Below are 21,464 nucleotides of genomic sequence, written 5' to 3' on the forward strand. Positions count from 1 at the left end.
CGTCCTCCTCCTCCCCTCCACGGCGCCAGCAGCCTCCCCCCTCCCCATCCTCCTGCCCTCCATGGTACCGGCAGCAACCTCCCCTCCCCCTCCCCGTCCTCCTCCTCCCCTCCAAGGCGGCAGCATCGTCCCCTCCCCCTCCTCGTCCTTCTCCTCCCCTCTAAGGCGGCAGCAACCTCTCCCCTCCCCCGTCCTCCTCCTTCCCTTAAAGGCAGCAGCACCTCCACCCCCTCCTCATCATCCTCCTCCCCTGCAAGGCAGCAGCACCTCGCCATCCCTCCCTACAGCAGCGACGATCTGGGGCTCCTCCCCACCCCCATTGCAACAGGTTCGTCCTCCTTGAACCCAAAAAAACTGCTATCTCGATCTTGTTACTGCACAAAAGTTTTTGTTACTGCAAATTGAGGATTTTTTTTACTGCATAAATAATTCTGGCTCCGCCTCCCTAGCCTAAATTCAGGCTTCGATCTACTGCATAAATTAGTTAGATTACAGAAAAATTTACTGTTTTGTGTTTCTGCTAAAAAACCTAGGATTTCCCCCCTTTTGAGGTTTTGTGTTACTGCAAGTTAATTATGTTACTGCAAAATTTCATGCTTTCGTTGCTGAAAAAAATGAGGCATTTTAGGGTTTTATGATACTACATGAATAGTCAGGTTACTGTAAAAAATTTATGGTTTGTTTTACTAAAAAAAATCAGGATCACCCCTTCCCAATTGAGGCTTTGTGTTACTGCATATTGATTATGTTTTTACTGTAAATTCATGATTTATGTTGATGAAAAAAATTCAGGACATCGACGAAGTGTTTGATAAAGGAAAAGAACACGTGATGAGGTCTATGAGGAAGAAGACGAAGAGGATGTAGATGAAAAAAATGGTGAACCCAATTAGTTGCTGCTATGCTCCAATACTTTCATGATCTTTTGTACTTAAACTAGTTTGATGTACTGTCTTGGTACTTGTTACTGCAGACATACACTTATGATGCTATAATAATAATGCAATATTACTGCAGTTCTGCTACATTCGTGCTCTAGTTGGTTTGTTGGTTGCAACATTGTACAACTACTGTGATGTCTGTTACTGTATATATATACATGTGTTACTGCAGAAATGTACATATGTTACTGTGTACTATGGAAAATTTTGGCGGCAGAGTTCCTCGTGTAGATATGGACATGCAGGACATGCAATTAGTGAAAAAAATATACATGTATGATAAAAAGAATCACAATGTTACCACTGTTACTGCAGATATACACATATGTTGCTGCAAACATACACATATGTTACTGCATATTATGAAAAATTTTGACAGAGTCCCTCTTGAAAATATGGGCATCCACGACAGGCAATTAGCAAACACACACATATATATAGCAGTGGAGCAGTGTATAAAACAAAAATATCACAATGTTATCACAAGTTGCCACCAAACATAGTTATAAACACATGAAACTAAAGTTTCAATGCCACCACAATTTTGGCACAAAACACATGCCATTCACAAAAGGACGCTGCTGCAACCACTTAGGTACACATGTTTGGTTTTTACATAACTAGGATACTAATTGGGGGCCTTTGCATTTACATAACTAGGATACTCTCTTCATCATCAGCTTGTTTTGGCTTTTCTTTTCTTTGGGCAGTTAGTTCTTGATTACGCCGACATCCTGGTGTTGCCGACGTACTTTGTGTTTGCGTGAGATCGAAAGAAACCTCCAGGTCATGGTCACTATCTCTAACCACGACCTTGGCTACTTTCAATTGCTTCCCTTACTTTGTAACTGACCATACTGCAATGCACCCAAAAAAAATAGTTGAGTTATGAATCATATTCATTGACATAAAAAAAACATACTCTAAAAAATGAGTTACTGCATATTTGGAGTTATGTTACTGCACACTCAGAGCTATGTTACTGCATATACAGGGCTGTGGTAATGCACATTCAAAAACAAGTTGAGTTTGTAAACATGTTCATTGCTATTGAAGTAAAATTTAAATGTGTTTTTGCAAAATTATAAATGTGTTATTGCATATTCAGATTTGTGTTACTTCATGTACATGGTAATATTACTGCAGATTAATTGCACAGTTACTACATATTAAGAGCAGTGTTACTGCAAATTCTGATTCACACACAGAGCATAACATCAATCTGTCAAAAGACTCACATACATTCAAACGCGACAAAACATTCCACATCCAAGAACACAAAAAGATCACACAGTATATCGATTAATAACATGAAGTACTCCTCCAATAAACATGAAGATAAAAAAAACATGAGTTTGAAAAAAAGAGGGGAAGAAAAAGGGAAGAAAAAAAATACCGTCCCAAGTCAGGCGCCTCCACCTCCTGCACCCACCGCCGGCCGACCGCCCCCTGCCACCGGCCGCCTTCCCCCAGGATTTTCCCTGTCCGCGTCGGCCCCCTGCAGCACCGACGCCGGCAGCCCCATGTAGCCCCGCCACCGGCAGACCGCGACGGCTGCCCCGTCTTCTTCGCCCGCTGCCCGCGTGCGCGCGGCTGCCCCGACGCCAGCCGCCCGTGACAGAATCTGCCCCCGACGCCAGTCGCTCGCCTCTTCGCACGCCGCCCGCCGCCAGAATCCGGGCGCCGCCGACGAAAATCGCCCAACCCTAACTCTACCGCACAAGCACGGGCGTTTCAGATTTTGGGGTTTTTTTTCCTAGCTTATTCTCTTTCCTTATTTTTTGTTAGTGGGCCGGTGGGAGCGCAGGCCGCGCAGGCGGGCGGGAGGGGAGGTCGCACGCGCACGCGGGCTGGGTGCGCGCGCGCGCATATATATATATATATATATATATATATATATATATATATATATATATATATATATATATATATATATATATATATATATATATATATATATATATATATATATATATATCAGCACTAATCTATATCTACCTCACCTTCCTAGCCTAGCCCCACCTCTTTTATTCCTCTCTCTCCCTCCCTCTTTCAGCAAAGTCCCAATGCGTCCTCCATCCTCACCGTCCTTCTTCCTCCCTCCATCCATCTATCCCTGCATGAGCGATTCCTCCCTCCATCCGGCCGTTCATCCTCTCCCTCAATCCTCTGCACAGCGCCCGAGGTTGTCTTTCTCTCCCCAAGCGGCGGCCATCTGTCCTCCCCCCATCCCTCCCTGCATCGGCGCCTACCAGTCCTCCTCCCCGCCACATCATATAGATTTCACGCATAAAAAAGGTGAACATACGTAGCAAAAAATACATATATGCAGAAACACACTCACATGTGTGTAAGTACGGTTATTGTCGAGTGTTGCACAAGCCTCTAGATTTATTGGGAGAGGTGGGGTGATATTGGTCCTGTGTAATAATGGATCTGTGTAACGCTCTTCTACATTTGGTGGAGGAGGGCTCGTCGCTATTGGCAATACATCCAACACTTCGTCCATGTTCTACAGTAATGGGGATGCAGTATCTCCTATGTGTATGCCATCTTATTACCTCTTACTATAAAGTATCATATTTAACATCCAAACATGAGGAAGCCTGAATTGGGGCAATCCTAATTTTTTTTCAGTAACACAAATCATGAATTTTGCGGTAACCTAATTATTATGCAGTAACACAAAGCTTGAATTGGGGAAAGCATGAATCTTTTTTGCAGTAACAGAAAATGTGAATTTACAGCAACATAATTATTATGCAGTAACAAGATCAAGAAAGCAGTTTATTTCGAGGAGGGCATGCCTATTGCAAGCGGGTGGGAACGCCGGGGAGGAGGATTAGTAGACGCTGATGCAGGGAGGGATGGGGGAGGACAGATGGCCGCCGCTTGGGGAGAGAAAGACAACCTCAGGCGCTGTGCAGAGGATTGAGGGGAGGATGAACGGCCGGATGGAGGGAGGAATCGCTCATGCAGGGATAGATGGATGGGGGGAGGAAGGAGGACGGTGAGGATGGGGGACGCAGTGGGACTTTGCTAAAAGAGGGAGGGAGGGAGAGGAATAAAAGAGGTGGGGTTGGGCTAGGAAGGTGAGGTAGATATAGATTAGTGCTGATATATATATATATATATATATATATATATATATATATATATATATATATATATATATATATATATATATATATATATATATTCGTTGCTTAATTTTTGTCATGACTAATACCAAGATAAAGATCAAAAACACCCAAAAAAATTTCGGTGGTTAACTTTTCTCAAAATCGATATATCCTGAATTTTTAAAGAGCAAAATTTTTATGAAAACCGAAAACTAAGATCCAATCAACCGAAATGACCGATCGGCCCACTTTTAAACGAGATTTTTTGATAATATAGCACTCAATCGGTAACCTTTGATCTTTTACCACTCAATCCGTATATATTTAATAAAATACCACTGGGGCTACTAATTATTTTATTTGGTACCACAACATCCTTTTTTTCTCAGTTTGTAATTTTCTTAATAGTTTTATTTTTACTTTCATCCTTATGGACATATTTGCCCCTAGTCCCACCAATCAGAAGTTTAGAGTTTACGGTGGGATAGGGAAAGATGAGAACGACCAGATCGTTCTCTCCCTCTTTGCCATCGCTGCTTGTTCTCTCACGTCGCGCACCTACTCGTTCTCTCCTCCATCGCATTCATCTGCGTCTCTTCCCTAACTCCAGGTGACCGGCGGCCCTAGCAGCGGCAGTCGCCGCAGCCCTCCCCCCAACACATCTCTAGTCGATGCTGCCATGGATTTTCTCACTTAGGGTTTGAAGGGAAAGAGAGGGTTGATATGGTGATGGCGGTTCCGGAAAAGGGCAAGGTGCAATTCGGTGAAATATTCTGAAGTTTCAAGCGAGCTCCCTTCCAGTAAGACCATAAAATCATCATCTCCATTACTGTTCGACAGTAGGCACATTAACTTAGGGTAGAAAAAATATCGAGCAAACTAACAAATTAATTTTTTGGATTTTGTTATTCATATATGATAGGATCAATCATGATGTGGCATTTAGTGTGTGTGTTCAGTTTGGTCGGTATACAGCTAAGCTTGATGATGGTAGTTGTGTCTGTGTGCCTCGTAAATATGAGGAATGGATTGTGGATTGCCGTCAATCACATGTCACGTCCAGACTTTTCCCAAGCTAAAAATAATAAAATAATACATTAAAAATAAATTGTTAATTACAATTCAAGAGAAAACAGTGTATAAATTAATTTAATTAAATGGAAGCTTTTCGGATGTTCTAAAATGTCCGAAAGCATTTTAATTATTAACAGGATTTAAACTTAAATCTCAAAGAATAAAATTTGCTTAAATAAATTAAATAAAAATCGGCAAAATTAGAGGCAATTTTTTTCTTTTTTCCCTTTTTCCCTTCCCTCCCTGTTGCACATCCTCCCCCCAGTCCCTCTCCTGTGCACGCAATGTCCTCCTCCTGCCTAGCCGTGAGCAGCCCCAACTCTCTCCCTCATGCCAAAAATCAATCCCCACATATTAGGACAATATTTCCTTTGAGACTCAGTCAATTTCTTTTTTTATAGGAGATGAATTTCTAGTTTATTCCTAGTTTCCCCTATAAATAACTCCCTAGGGCCTCGCCTTTTTCACCTCCTGTTTCTCTCCCATGCGCCAGCCCTGCCGCACCCGTGCGCCAACCGCCCCCTCTCCCCCGCTGTTGTGCGCTGTCCTGTCCAAGCCGAACAGCGAGCAACAGCAGCAATTCATCACCAATCACTCCACCGAATCACAGTTCACGGTTTTGCGTTTTGGATCTGATTCGTCGTGCGAGTCTCCGATTCGTGCACGTCTTGTTTCTGTTTTGCGAATACATGTTTTGTTCACAATTTCCTGAGACACCGCCTCCTCGCGCAGCTGGGCCACCCCTTTGCCTACGCGTGTCGTCGCTCGCACGATTGTGCCGCTGGTTGTCGCGTCCTTGCCCGTGCCCGCAATCCCGGCCGCGCGCGCGCAAGCCGCGATCCCCGCCGCCAGTCCCTTAAATCCCGCCGCGATCAATGCCGCTAATTCCGCCACCAATCACACCCCTAATCATGCCCAAATCCCCGCTTTCCATGTTCCCCGCCCTTTCCAAACCTAGTGGCACCCCTCCTCCTATTTAAACCCCTCCCCTCGTTGTCGTCGCCGGTTTCCTCGCTTCACCCATGTGCCGCCGCCGAGCGCCACTCCTCCTGCGCCCATGCCCTACCTTCCCCGGCTGACGCAACGACCACGCCGCATTCATCGCCCGTGCGCCGCCAAACGTCGATCGCCGCCTGTCTGTCACCGCCCCTCCGCACCTTCCCCGGTCCTCGTCGCGCCAGTGAACCAATCTCCCCTTCCTCCTCTCTGCGTCTCCCTCGGTGCTCGCCACCGCACGCACGCCATGCGCCACCGTCGATGTCTAGCCGCATCGCCATCACTGCCGGTCGTCGCTGTCACCACCTCGCTCCCCTCCCTTCCTCTCCGCTTCCCCACGCGCGCTGTCGCTGTCTTCCCGATGCCGTCACCACCTCGGGCCTCCTCGGCCATCGCCGCTGCCTCTCCCTCCGCTCTCCTTCCCTTCCTCCCCTGCCGCTCACCCACGCCGTCACCCATGCCTGCATGGCCGATGCCGATGTCTCCTCCTCGTGCTGTCGTCGTCGCCGTGCCGCCGCCACTCCTCCCCTTCCCTCGCCGCGGTCGCCGCCTCCTCTCCCCGTCCGCTCCCTTTCCTCTCCCCGCTTCGCCATCATTGCCTCACCGCGATGCCCCACTACCGCTCGGCCAAGCCGGTCTCGCTCTTCTCCCTCCACACACGCCGCCACCGCTCAGCCGCCGCCGCACACACGCATGCACGCTCAGCCACCCGCCGCCGTCGCCGTAGATGCACCGCCGCTGCTCACCGCCGCCGAAGCCGGGTCACCAATCGTCGCCACCGTCGGTGCTCGCCGCCGCCGCCGGTGTTTAGAATGAGTACGAAAAGCCTCCTTCATGTGTTGTCTCCTTCATGGCATGGTATCTTGAGTAAAAAAAATACATTTTGCTCGTCACTAACAACTGGAGTACATTAAAAAAAAACTGATATCACACAATAATTTATGATTTCCAAGTGCAGGAACAGATTTAAAAACACATGGTTGACTAACCTAAGTCAACCATCCGGAATAAGATCACACTTGTCTTCCAAATAATGGTGCCATTTATAATTTATTTTTGTCCCAAGAGTTCCCGCAAAAGCTAACATGCGTAGAAAAGTCACAGGTCGTTGCCATCTGGTTGCACTTGCATTTACACCACACCTCACTTCTCCTCTTAATATAAAAATGGTTTCCACGATGACTGGCTGTTGTATCAATACCATTAACAAGAGGAGTTAAAACCACAAGCTCCTTATTCTGTTTGGATACTTCCAGGTAGAATATAAAGCTTGTGTTTTTGCTTCCAGATTCAACAAACATACTGCTTGCTTTCAGAAGATCGGAGGCCAAGGGAGAACATATCATCTTTTTCATGATACAAGCGTATATCATTTGACTGATCAGATCCTAACATGTGCAACCATACCTTAAAATGACCATAAAATAAAGGAAAAAGTCAACATAAATATTAAAAAAGCAGTGCAGAAAAAAAGGAAAGAAACACGTTGTCGGTTTGCCGGTAGTACCAAAATTTGGTACTGTAACAACAAGAGAGTCTCAACAGACTTTGGCATGAATCAATAGTCTGAACAGATCACTAGCATTTTCTTGAACAGTAATTGCGAATAGAAATCCTAAGAGAAATTTCTAAGAATAGTATATTCCGCACAGGATTGCAATTAATAGCTTGAGAGAGTAATGATGACCTGGGGTAATTGCATTTAATATGATGATGAATCGAGACTTTGTTAATTTATTTCTAGAGAAATGCCATTTGCTAATTGAATGACAATATGCAAAATGTCCAGCAAGGGAGAAACAAACCATCCTTGTTTTTATTATGTTCCCTTGTGTTGTACATACACCTTGAACCAAGACACATGTCATATAGGGGCCAGAAGAAGAGGGCACATACTTTATCTGGCCGGAGAATAGCGTTCATTGTGACGTAAACAAGGTAGTCATCACCGGCCCACTTAATGTCATAAGTAATTCCTTCAAGTGGTTGGCCAACATATTTTCCACTCTCGGCATCAATAACATAAACAGTGTAAATTTCATCGCCTTTAGTGTCTTGTGCGTAAGCAACTAGCTTACCATTAGGACTGACCTGAAATGCATATAAGAGAGGTTAAAGAGGCACATGCATAAGAGGAGCAGAGACAATGAAACTTGGACACAGGAGTAGGAGGATAGAAATGATACCTTGAAAGCCCCAATGCTATAGTAGTCATGGCCCTCGGCCTTGACATTCTCATCCAAAATAATATGCTCATGGCTTCTTGATCTTGACCTCGCCTGAGACCTTATCATCTAAGACTAGGTTCTTCTTCTACTTGGCTTGCTCGGTCACTCGTTCGTTCATGACCGGCATGACCAACATAAATTGTACCTGTCTCACTGACAGGTGGGCCTTCACATTCTTTATTATCCTTTTCAACCTGTTTAATATCCATGTGGAGATAGGGAAGGGAACCCAAAGAGAAAATTCTCCGTGGAAATTAATTGATGGCTGCGTCCCTTTTGATATTTTCTTTTGTTGGTGGAGAAAAGAATGTCGGCAGGGTGTGATTTCAGGATGCATTTTCTTGTTTTTCTTTTCTTTTTTTTTTTCATTTGCGGCAGGAGTTGTCTGTCGCCATGTTAGTGTGGTTAGTCTAATTAGCTATTCATCATACTACCTGCAGTTGCTAGTTTTGTGGATAAGTCTTGTGTATTGCATACATGCGTCATACCTACCTGCCACTGTCATCTAGGTGCCAAGTGCAGGTTGTCGTTCAAAGCCTCACCTCTGTCCTGCTATCGCCCATTCAGTTCAAAAAGCCTGGACAAAAACGAAAACCCTAAAAAAAGATAAAAATTTAAAATAAGAGTAAGAACGGAATTGTCTCTTGTTTTTTTATTCTTGGTACAGTTTTATAGTTTAAGAAAGGACGTTGAGTTTGACAATACTCCGTCCAATAAAAAATATATGAGACGTTTTGAAAAAAGAAAGTTCTATTAGGACCTCATTTTTATAATACAAAAGAATAATCATGAGGATCTGAAATAGGCGCATCTTCTTCCAGAATTCCATTGACAGAATTCCGGAAGCCATTTTGGCTATTCCGCCTGCCATGCCTTTGTTTTTAATTCTTGGTATAAATCAAACAAACCTGAAAGGGAACACATAAAGTTCAATAGTTTAAGGCTTTTAAGTTTGACGATTCTTCGGTCGTTCAAAATTAAATGCATATTAGGTTTGGTTAGGATAAGATTTTAATTAAAAAAACTTTCCCTGGTAGAATTTCATTTTTTAAATACAAAAGCATAATCCCAATTAAACACTTTTAAATATGAATCTAACAACATCAATTTTATGTTATAAAAGTTATATGCGTTAGTTAAACCCTTATTACTAACAAAACCTAATACATCTTGTATTTTTGAAGGGAGTATATTGATAGATATTTTGCTCGTTCGTCTTGAATATACTGCTCAGCAGAGGCCAGCGTGTTGAAAAGAGAATCTGCCACCTACCAGCTCTGTTGTATTTTTCACCAACTATTTCGTATACTTTAATACTACAAATAGTCATGTATATTGGTTCTATCTTATTTCATCTTCAAAGACAAGTTTATCATGGAAGCATGTTATAGGTCAAATTGTTTTAAAAATCTTACAAGTGATCTGTTCCAAATAATACTAAGATACACACAATTCATATTTATACATCCCAAAGCACGGGTATTTAGCTAGTTAACTGATATCCACGGCAGCCTGTTGACGGCTTGACGCAAGCTAGGTCTGCACCACAGCCACTTTAAACTGCTTGTTAGGTAACCATCAGAATCTAAGCACAATTGAGATGCAACCAAGCTTTTACGGTTTTCCATGTTCACAAGCATAACACACTAACTGCCAGACACGGAATGTTACCATTAGCAACGCAACCCTTCAGCATTCTTGACATTACAAGATTCAGCTATTTCCATCTACCTTGATGTCTCAATCTTGGGCATCGCTTCCTTCCTCCAGTGCTTCTTTCTCCCTTTGTTGCTCCACTGCTCCACAATAGTTCAACATGCGTAAATGCGCACCCAAGCATACCAGATAACCAACAAATGAGCTGAAAAGAAACCTGGCTGGATCAGACATCAGTTAACACAATACCTGCAATCTCAGCCAGTGCTTTCTGCGTGCGCTTCTCGAGTTTGTCGATCCTCTTCTGCACGTCTCGTTTCAGATCCCAATTTGGATTCTTTGGAGCTATGTTTCCAAAAGGGTCCTGCAAGAGAAAAACTAGTGTTGACAGTATTGCAATGGTGTTTGGTAAGTGTGTTAAACAAATAATACCACGATACTAGTACCTCCAGTTGCTTTGGCTCTGCAGTTTCAGCAGAAATTGGATCTTCAAAATTTGGAAGGGAAACTGGAGCCAGCTTACCACCCCGAAGTTGCTCGTCATGAGGAAGGTAGTTTCTGAACTTCATGGCTGGGATATCACTGTATGAAAACATTGAAAAGCCATGAGCATATATCATATTATACAGGATCAATCCACTAAAACCATAACCCAAGGACCCAAAGAACTTCAAATGCTAATATTACATGTTCGTTCAACAACAAACTAACACAATACACATCCTTGCAAACAATAAGGCCAGCAAGCCACCCAACATAAATAAGAAGTTTACAACCAATTGTCCAGTGAATACTCAGAGGAAATTTTATCTAAACAATTTGTCATGTACATTATTTATCGACCAGTGACCTGTTTAATTTTTATGAGGTCTATACAATGAGATTGCAAACATCAGCCTTTGCAATGAAAACTATAACTTATATCCAATTAAGTTTACACCAGAATCACAAGCATTCAATTGCGTGAATGACTAAAGAATGTCAAAATGATTATATGCAGAATATATAATGCAAAATATGGGTTATATTTGATGCACTCCTTGCTCAAGCATGCTAGGCAAAGCCGGTCTTCCAGATTTACTTAATCATCATCGTTAACTTTTTCAGAGTCCTCACTAGGGTAATGTTCTCCTTTGAGGCCTCCTTAGCCTCAGGTGTGTGCAGGGGAGCTAGTAAAGTTGGATTCTCCAGTTGTTGTCCTGTGGTGTCATGGTTCCCATTTCTAAATGCAGTCAATGAGAATAGCAATCAGATAGATGAACCAAGTCAGTTGATAAAAATAGTAGACAAGATTTACATCTTTCTAAGTTAGTTTATTTGGTATTCTCATATTTAGAGCAGTAAACTAGTAACTAGCAAGGTGTAAAGATGATCAAAGTATGACATCATAGATAAAAAGCATGATTCATTTCCAGCAGCAGAGTGGCCTGTAGGGTTGATGTTACCCAATTACTGGTGGGGAAGAAGGGGGAGAGAATTGGTACTTACTGGTGGTGTCCGGCGGTGGTGTAGAGGAGGTCCTTGGCAACGCGAAGGGCGAGCAGGCGGTCATGGCGAGCGGCAGCGTCTTCCATCTCCTCTCCTATGGTGGTTATGGAATCGATCTGTGGGAGGGAGGCGGCGTCTCGTCGTTCGGAGTGGAGTGAGAGAAGGGAAGGAAGGAGGGGGCGGCGTGCGTCGGTATGGGCTAATTGGGCCAAACCCAAAGAGTAATGGGCCTAGCAGATCTCTCTCGCTCTCCTCTGAAGAGAGGAGCGGCCGGCGTCGGAGAAGACAAGAGAAGAAGCATGCGCATCCCCTTCCCCGCCTTCAGTTCGCTTCTCTCTTCGCGCTCGCGTCCTCGCTTCTCCGCCTTCAGTTCGCTTCTCTCCTCACGATTCTCCGCCTTCGCCATGGCCACCCCGCCGCTGGTACCCAGGAAGGTGCCGCGAGAGCTCCTCCAGCACGGCGATATCCGCGTCGACAACTACTATTGGCTGCACGACGACTTCCGCTCCAATCCCAACGTCCTCGCCTACCTCCGCGATGAGAACCATTACACCACCACCATCATATCTGGTATCAATGCTTCTTGCAACGCAACGCACTACCCCTTCCCCTAAGCTAAATCCCCCAACCAAACCATACCCCCTACCTACTAGACTAGATCAATTCTTCAATTTGCACTCATTACTTTCTCTCCCAATGTCGCTCAATGGGCCATTCCCAAGCAGGGGGCTTGGCCAAATTTTATTAAGATAAAAGGGAATTTACATGTAATGTCGCTCAATCTACGATGTCATTGCTACTTGCATACCTTAACTAGCTTACCATTAGGACTGACCGTGGCAAGATGGTAAAATTGAGGTATGCAAGATGGCAGACCGTGGCAGCAATGACATCATAGATTGAGCGACATTACATGTAAATTCCCTTTTATCTTAATAAAATTTGGCCAAGCCCCCTGCTTGGGAATAGCCCATTGAGCGACATTGGAGAGAAAGCAACGAGTGCAGATTGAAGAATTGACCTAGTCTTAGTAGGTAGGAGGTATGGTTTGGTTGGGGGATTTAGCTTAGGGGAAGGGGTAGTGCGTTGCAAGAAGAAGCATTGATACCAGACATGATGATGGTGGTGTAATGGTTCTCGTCACGGAGGTAGGCGAGGACGTCAGGATCGGAGCGACAGTCATCGCGGAGCCAGTAGTAGTTGTCGACGCAAACATCGTCGTGCTGGAGGAGCTCTCGCGGCACCTTCCTGGTACCGGCGGCGGGGTGGCCATGGCGGAGGCGGAGAATCGTGAGGAGAGAAGCGAACCGAAGGCGAAGAAAGGGGGACGCGAGCGCGAGGAGAGAAGCGAACCGAAGGCGGGGAAGGGGATGCGCATGCTTCTTCTCTTGTCTTCTCCGACGCCGGCCGCTCCTCTTTTTAAAGGAGAGCGAGAGAGATTTGCTAGGCCCATTACTCTTTGGGTTTGGCCCAATTAGCCAATACCGACGCACGTCGCCCCCTCCTTCCTTCCCTTCTCTCACTCCACTCCCAACGATGAGATGCCGCCTCCCTCCCACAGATCGATTCCATTTCCACCATAGGAGAGGAGATGGAAGACGCCGCCGCTCGCCATGACCGCCTGCTTGCCCTTCTCGCTGCCAAGTACCTCCTCTCCACCGCCGGACACCACCAGTAAGTACCAATTCTCTCCCCCTTCTTCCCCACCAGTAATTGGGTAACATCAACCCTACAGGCCACTCTGCTGCTGGAAATGAATCATGCCTTTTATCTACGATGTCATACCTTGATCATCTTTACACCTTGCTAGTTACTAGTTTACTGCTCTAAATATGAGAATACCAAATAAACTAACTTAGGAAGACATAAATCTTGTCTACTATTTTTATCAGCTGATTGGTTCATTTATCTAATTGCTATTCTCATTGACTGCATTTAGAAATGGGAACCATGACACCACAACACAACAACTGGAGAACCCAACTTTACCAACTCCCCTGCACACACCTGAGGCTAAGGAGGCCTCAAAGAAGAACATTACCCCCAGTGAGGACTCTAACAAAGTTAACGATGATGAGTAAGTTAATCTAGAAGACCGGCTTTGCCTAGCATGCTTGAGCAAGGAGTGCATCAAATATAACCCATATTTTGCATTATATATTCTGCATATAATCATTTTGACATTCTTTAGTCATTCACGCAATTGAATGCTTGTGATTCTGGTGTAAACTTAATTGGATATAAGTTATAGTTTTCATTGCAAATGCTGATGTTTGCAAAGAGATGGTCTGCCATCTTGCATACATGAATATTAGCAAATGGTTTAAGTTTAATATTAGCAAATAAATAGAAAAATAGTTTCAGTCAGCAAAGGTCACTGATATGTGGTAACATCTCAATCGGGCACATGGCCGTCACTAATGGATGTTATCTCAATCGGGCTTCACTTCGCGTGGTACATTTGAATATGCTGAACAATCGGTCGTATATCCAAAAGTAAAAGATATTAAATAAAATACGGATGGAGTAATATATAGCCAATCATAAATTAGGAGAATCCCAATGCTTATCGGAGAGTTTGTCTAGAAGCCTGATATATTAAACCGGGAATTAATCCCCTGAGACCTTATCGTCTAAGACCGTGTTCTTTTGTGACTGTGACTGTGACTGTGACTGTTTGTCTAGGTTGCAACTTGACTGTGACCGAGGTTGCAACTTGAGCCGTAATAGAATGTCTCCACTTTAGGCCTATTCTATCATGAGCTTTCTATAGGCACAGGAAGGAAAACCTTGTACGGGTAAATTATCACATCTACATTCAAGTTCATGGAAAGCAGGACAAAGAACAACTGTAAGGAATTTAAGTTGGAAAAACTATCAAACGCTAGTTACTACAGAACTGTTATGCCAGCATATAGAATAGCATATGAACAAGTAATCAGCCTCATAACATAACGCTTAAATCAAACAGGATCTAGCGTCATGCTACAGGAGTCGGCCTGCGAACAAGCGGAGCAGCACACAGAAGGGGGGCGTCAGCACGGGCAAAAGAGAGAGAGAGGGAGCACTAGGGCAAGGAAGAGGAAGGGAGACTCACCATGGACGGCGGCGACGCGGGTGCGGAGAGGGCAAGGGGGGCTAGGGTTTGGGTGCGGCTTCTCTCTCCCGTCTCCTCTCCTGCGCGTGATTTGGTCGGTCGAAATGGTTTCGCCTTGGGTTTTTGTACACGCACGCGCGGCCATGGGCCGAGACGCGTGAGGCCCAGGCCCACAGAACCAACACGGAATCAGGCCCGTTCGTTGCGAAATTGAACGGCCCATCTGCCACCTCCGCAACGCAACGGACTCAACGCAGCCGTCGCTCGCAGGCGACGAGGAGAGAAGAAACCCTCGCTTCGCTGCGGCGGAGGAAGAAGAAGAAGGCGATGGTGCCGCGGGAGGGGACGCGGATGGCGGGGCTGCGGGAGCGCGAGGTCGGCCGCATCCCGCCCAAGCTCTTCGCCAACTCCGTCATGGCCTCCCAGGTCCAATCCTCTCACGCACTCCCTCTCCCTCTCCCTCTCTAGTTTCTTCCCCTCCCCCTTGCTCTTCCGCACCATCCGGTAAAGGTCGCACTTCTGTTCGTTCCACCGTTCTGATCCTAAAATCGAGCAGTGTTAGTTTGATTTAGAACCAGATTAAGTATCCAATCCTACTGTGGAACTCGGCACGTTCCATTAATGTTTCGGGATTCTTGTGCTACAAAGTTGAGACCTCGGAGAGGAGGATCGTCAGCGCAACAAAGCAATTAGTTCATGTAAGCTTTATATTTCTGTAACCATGGGGGCATGATTGACTGATTGTGCAGGACTTTGTGCGGTCTCTCGGCCTCCAGAAGAGGCTGCGGAAGCACGGGGGTTTCGTGAACACCATCGGCTTTAATGGGGATGGGAACCTGCTCCTGTCTGGTTCCGACGATCGGACTGCTGTACTGTGGAATTGGCAAGACGGGACGCCTACCTTCACATTCCACACTGGCCACAGCAACAATGTGCTCCATGCGCAGTTCATGCCCTTCTCGGGTGACCGGAGCATTGTCACATGCGATGCTGATGGACAGGTATACATAATGGCACAGCGGCACCTGATCTCATGACCATGCTTTCATCATTCTCCTCCACATCGTTTCATATGGTCATATGCTATGTTCTTTTACTGCATCCATGTAACAGGTTAGGCATTCACAAATACAAGAAGGTGCTCGTGTAATTACAACTGAGCTAGTTGATATAGAGTTAGCTGTGCACAGATTAGCTATCGAGCCTGGAAATCCTCACACGTTCTTTAGCTGTGGAGAAGATGGCTAGGTTTTTCTTGTAAGCTGCTAAACTTTTTAGGTTCATCTGTAATAGTCATTGCTGGGTCCTGTTATTGCTAAAATGCTGATTATGGGATTGCTCCAGTTTGACCTTAGGGAGAAAGATGTTACAGAACTCTTTAAATGCGCAGAAGTTGATAACTTCAGTGGTGATACCATCGAAGTCTATGCTATTACCATAGACTCAAGAAAGCCCAGTTCTTTTGCAGTTGCTGGATCTGATGAGTATGTGAGAGTATATGATAGCCGCAAGATTCATGTGGATGGGGGTTCCAGTTTTGGTCGCCCAATTGAGTACTTTTGCCCTCCACATATGATTGGTGAAAACGAAGATGGAATAACTGGTTTGGCATTCTCACAAACCAGCGAACTTTTAGCATCCTATAGTTATGATAATATCTACCTTTTCTCGAGAGAGCATGTCTTACACTTTAACAATATTGAGGTAGGGGAACGACTCCTGATGGATGAGACTGAAGGAGACTGCCATATAAATACAGCCCCATTACCCTTTTGTAGAGATAAGTTACCAGTGCCTCAAACATTCAAGGGACATCGTAACAAGAACACCATTAAGGGTGTTAATTTCCTTGGGCCCAACTGTGATTACGTTACCACCGGATCAGACTGTGGACGTGTATTTATTTGGAGAAAGAAGGACGGGGACCTTATGCGAGTTATGAAAGGGGACAAACGAATTGTTAATTGTGTTGAACAGCACCCTTCTGGGATTGTTATTGCAAGCAGTGGCATTGAGAAGGATATCAAGATTTGGGCACCTGGTGAGAACCCCGATGAGGTATGGCCTTTATTACACAAACTTATTGTGCTTCAAGTGTTCTATGCACATTAGTTGCTAAAATTATCAGGCATGGGTATGTCAGTATGTGTTGGGTGGTCATGCTTTAAGGCACATACATAACATCGGAACTAATGTTCTTGAGATTTGTTCGTATGCTTGTAAAATTTGGCTTGAAAGTAGGGCGTGAATGTTAGTCGAGCTCATTCATAGTTTTTAATACTATTGTGATCCTGAGGTATTAGGTACTGAGAGAAGGACCAATTTTTACCCTGCTTCATCTATATGTTTCATACTGCTGCTTGAATGGTATTAGAACTCTGGTACATGTGGTATCACATCATATGTTCTCTACTGCTGCATCAATGAAATTAGAGCTGTGATATATGTCCTTTGCAGGTTGAGACAGACTCTTGTTGCTCCAGTAGCAGTGATTCCTATGACTCAATTTACATTTCTAGATCAATATATTTCTAAATCAATATATTCGCCGGCCGGTTGGGAAGCGAGGAAATAGATGGCGGACGGCGAGGCTACTTACACTTGCAGTTGCTGACCGGCGGCGTCTAGACGGCGAGCTTGAGGAAATAGACAGCGGATGCGTCGGGGAGGCCGGGTGAGGTTGATGCTGAGCCCGAGCACCGCAGTCGGCGTTGAGCGTGACGCAGAGGTACTCCGGCTGCGCCTTCACCACGTCGCCCAGCTTCGAGTAGCACGAAGCCGACGACCGGCGAGGGAGTGTCGTCGGCCGGCGTGGGAGCGGCGTGGAACGACGTCGGTGGCCAGCGTGGGAGGGCGGCCGGCGTGGGAGGGCGACCGGGGTGCTCGGCGGGCGTCGGCGCCGTCGAGTGCTCGGCCGGCCGGTGTGGAAGCAGCGGGCGTCGGTGTCGGCGGCGACAGAGGGTGGCAGAGGGCAGAGGGCAGCGGAGGCAAGAGGGCGGCGGCGGCGGAGGCAAGACAGGGTTGAGGGCGGCGGCGGCAAGATAGGGCTGAGGGCGGCGGCGGCTGTGTACGTACTGCAGTTGGCTGTGTGTATCGGCCCAGAGATAACCCTAGAAACACATCCGTGATGGGCTGTAATTTACAGCCCATCACCGATACGTCATCGGTGACGGGCGGTAGTTTACAGCCCATCACGGACGCAACTTCTTTGACAGGCCTCAGTCTATTGCCCATCACCGATGCTTCTTCTTTGACGGGTCGTAAGTTACAGCCCGTCACGGATGCGTCATCCGTGACGGGCTGTAATTTAAAGACCGTCACGGGTGATGCATCGGTGACGGGCTGTAACTTACGGCCTGTCAAAGATAGGTCAACAGAGGTGACGGGCTATTGTATTTGGCCTGTCACGGATGGTTTTATGACGGGTTGGTATTTTGGCCCGTCAAAGGTGTGTGACATTGGTGACGGGCCATGCCTATTTCAGTCATCGACAACAGATCAAATTTTGGCCCGTCACTGATACTTGCATCTGTGACGGGCTGGTCACGGATGTCCCGTCTAGTTTGCTTAGTTCTGTAGTAGTGTCTTACGATCAAAGTGTCCCTTATGGATAGGAGCATGGTGTATGTGTTGATGTGTTGTTGATACGTGATAAGTATTGAAGGAATTAACTTTTTATTTATGGACTCATGGTAGTTAAGGAGGTAAAAATCAGTTTATTTTAGGACAAAGTTTAATCTCTAGAAGTTTATTTTCTATAATGTAGGGAGAATGCATGAGTACACAGAGTTACGTCTGTTTTATTGAATAGTGTTTGATTTCTACCACCACTCTAACTTGCCTAACTCTTAATCACTTGGCTTACACATGTCATTTATTCTATTTTCTTGCCTAACTTTGCTTAAGCTTAGGGCCTTTTTGGTTGAGTAGTTTTACTTTATCTAAGTTTGCCTTAAGTTTTTTAGCTAACTTGGCTAAGTCGTAAAATTAGAACCACACTTTAGCTAGGATGATACACTTGCCACACTTTTCTTTGTCTCAATGATACGTATGATCTACATAATAGAGAGTATATTGTCAGAAGTGAGACTATGAATCAAGCAATCATCTAAATGTGCCTAACTTAAGGTGTGACGACCTTAGGCAAATTGTGTAAGTTATCCAAACAACCCGTATTTTATTATTTTATTTGTCACAAAAGCACAGTAAGACTAAAGTTAGTTGCCTTAATCAAGAATGTATGGCAATATTAGCTTTCAACCAAACTAAGTCCTAACTTCGCCACAACACAATTTGTCAAAATTATGGCAAGCCGTGTAAAGTGTGGCAAGGTTTAGCTAAATTATAAGCATATGACATATGGGCCAGTAAGTTATGGCTTGCCACAATTATAATAACTAACCAAACATCTAATAAAATATGACACTGAGCATCTCTAGCAGTACATCTATCCCATCATTCATCCTGAAAATAGAGGATGAAGGGTAAAATTGAGCTCTAGTAATACATCTATCTTATTCTCTATTTTTAGATGTCATCCATATTAAAAGAGATAAACTCTCTGTATTTAGATATCCTCTCTCCATTCTCCAAAGATATATAAATGATGTTATATATGGATGATGTGCTAGAGTACAAAGAGATATGAAGGATGAAACGATTTTAGATGATTATCCAAATAAAGATATGAATGACCAAATTTAGATGAACTGCTAGTAATGCTCTAACATGTGACGGCAAGCTGCCCCCTTTACAGGGTAAGAAACGTGTAGATCGAGCAAATTGCTCATGATGAATCGTTGCCACTTGCCATCCAACCACCTGGAGGCCCCATAGCCAGGTGCCCCATAGCAGGACTTCTTTGGGAGAATAGTGCACCCGGCCAATCAGAAACGAAGTACTTTTGGTCAGTGCTCCACGCACAATATCGATCAGCAAGCGTGTGTACGTTCTCTGTCCATTTCAAAATAACTTTATTTTCACTTATTATGTAACTATTAATATAACTAAAAAACTAAAATATCTTTTATTTTATTAATTCTCAATATAATTATTCTCTACTTTATTTATTCGTAATGTATTATTTTATTGCTTTCATAAACTCAAATGCAATGATTAGTTAATAATAAACTTATTTTGGGAAAAATTAGAATGGCTAGAACTGATCTTATTTTAAAGTGAAGGTAGTAGTATAATATATGGCTAGGACATTTATATATACCCTCGTCTTTTCACTTCTATTTATACTTATAAGAAATTTGAATTTTTAATCTTAAATTTAAAGTTAATATTATAATTTTTTTGTTGGAGTTTATTTTTAGCATTAGCTTTTAGATCACTAAGAATATACATATATTATTTATAAATTATTTTTTTATTTACGAATATGTTTTTGTTTTTTACGAAAAAGTCAATCAATCACTACAGAGCTGCGACCGTGGTCTGTCACCTCGATCCATAACAATAAAATCACGTCGCCTTCGGTATTAAAACAGAACCATCTTACCATAATGTGTCTGCTTTATCAGTGTTCATGATGACCTAGGAAATACGTTTATCTTACCTGATGTGACTAAAGTGAATATATAGGTTGTTAACCGTTTGGGATAGAGTTCGTCGTGATTTCGATGTACATGAATAATACATATGTGTGTATACATACACACTATGTAAACAAAAACATCCAATTAATATACTTACAAGCAAAGATGAAACCACCTTAGGGGTTATATTAATAGTACAGGCGTTACTCTCAGTCCCATGTAAAACAAATTTTAGAAGTTGGTTTTTCTTGAACGAATGACGATAGATGTCTGATTCTAAACTTCATAGTGATTAGATGGAATTTCATGCAAAGTTGAAGGGGTCAATATATACAAACTTTTTAACTTTTTTAATATAGTCCAAATTAGTTTGTTAGATTTAGTCTCACATCATAATTAATGATGGAGAGCACAACTTAAAACATGGGATGTCTTCATCCATCGCGCTAGGCTTTGGTTCAGCTTGAGTTTCGGAACGATCTCTCCGAACCCCACATGGATAATTAATCACCGGCGTGTGATAGCGGAAAGCGTTGGTCGATCGGAACGATCTCCGGTGCGCGAGAGAGGAGATTGTTGCTCGGAACGATCCCCAAATTGCATATATGGGCACGTCAGGCATGCATCCGATGTGTAATCAGGAGGAGAAGGTTGGCCCGTATTAATAAAACCTTCTCTTGCTTTTTTTTCCGTGTTAAGTTCCTAAATCTGATTCGTGAGCAATCAATTCATTTTAAAGTTGGAAGGTCGAGATCAGACTAGGTGATGGACAGAGACTAGAGAGTAGGGTTGAAAACGGATCGGATACAGTCGGAAACTAGCTTTATCGTATTCGTTTTCATATTTTTTTTCGGAATCGAAGTCGGAATCGGAAACCCGGATACGAAAATGGAATCGAATATTATCGAATACAAATACGGAGCGAATACGAATCGAAATGGATGCGGTGACGGATATTAATCGGAACATAAAAACCTCTTAAACTATGCTTCTCAAATCATAGAATAAATATAACTTGTTATATTTTCTAATATAACTCATCAATATTTCTAAATATAAGCAATTAATAATAGCATAACAAGTTGCACAATCAGACTGTAAATTATAATTCTCTATCATTTAAAATATTTCATCTTCTTTCTTGCAAATAAAAATACATATGAAATTACCTTTAGAAGCAAATGAAAAACATTATGTGATCTGTAGTTGAGCTAAACATGGCATTCATTTACTAATTAAACTGAAACTATATGCTAGCTGCAATATTTATACATGATATTATATGCATATAATGGAGTATGTAAAGTGATTCAGCAAGC

At 43.8% G+C, this 21,464-nt stretch overlaps 1 protein-coding gene, 1 long non-coding RNA gene and 1 pseudogene across 2 annotated transcripts; 1 reads left to right on the plus strand and 2 right to left on the minus strand.

Moving 5' to 3' along the window:
* Nucleotides 1-1,408: 1,408 nt before the first annotated feature.
* LOC102714963 lies at nt 1,409-2,735 on the minus strand. Its single transcript, XR_423035.3, has 2 exons — nt 2,338-2,735; nt 1,409-1,798 (listed from the first exon to the last, which is right to left on the minus strand). It is a non-coding gene; the product is annotated as an uncharacterized LOC102714963 (long non-coding RNA).
* Nucleotides 2,736-9,692: 6,957 nt separating this feature from the next.
* LOC102714412 (coiled-coil domain-containing protein 12-like) lies at nt 9,693-14,687 on the minus strand. The gene is made up of 4 exons (XM_015837918.2): nt 14,603-14,687; nt 10,464-10,599; nt 10,267-10,381; nt 9,693-10,157 (listed from the first exon to the last, which is right to left on the minus strand). Exons 2-4 carry the CDS (start codon nt 10,584-10,586, stop codon nt 10,102-10,104), a joined length of 294 nt encoding a protein of 97 aa, XP_015693404.1. The 5' UTR covers nt 10,587-10,599; nt 14,603-14,687; the 3' UTR covers nt 9,693-10,101.
* A 200-nt stretch (nt 14,688-14,887) lies between these two features.
* On the plus strand, nt 14,888-17,828 carry LOC102706526 (annotated as a pseudogene).
* Nucleotides 17,829-21,464: the final 3,636 nt, after the last annotated feature.

Source organism: Oryza brachyantha, chromosome 1 (genome assembly GCF_000231095.2).
Source record: "Oryza brachyantha chromosome 1, ObraRS2, whole genome shotgun sequence".
Lineage (NCBI taxonomy): Eukaryota > Viridiplantae > Streptophyta > Magnoliopsida > Poales > Poaceae > Oryza > Oryza brachyantha.

Bases quoted from the DNA above. Each gene is read 5' to 3' on its own strand.
- LOC102714412 (XM_015837918.2), bottom strand. From the start codon at position 10,586: ATGAAGTTCAGAAACTACCTTCCTCATGACGAGCAACTTCGGGGTGGT. The intron at 10,382-10,463 runs GTACTAGTATCG...TTTCTCTTGCAG, and splicing joins CAGAGCCAAAGCAACTGGAG to GACCCTTTTGGAAACATAGC. The intron at 10,158-10,266 runs GTATTGTGTTAA...ATTGTGGAGCAG, and splicing joins AGCACTGGCTGAGATTGCAG to TGGAGCAACAAAGGGAGAAA.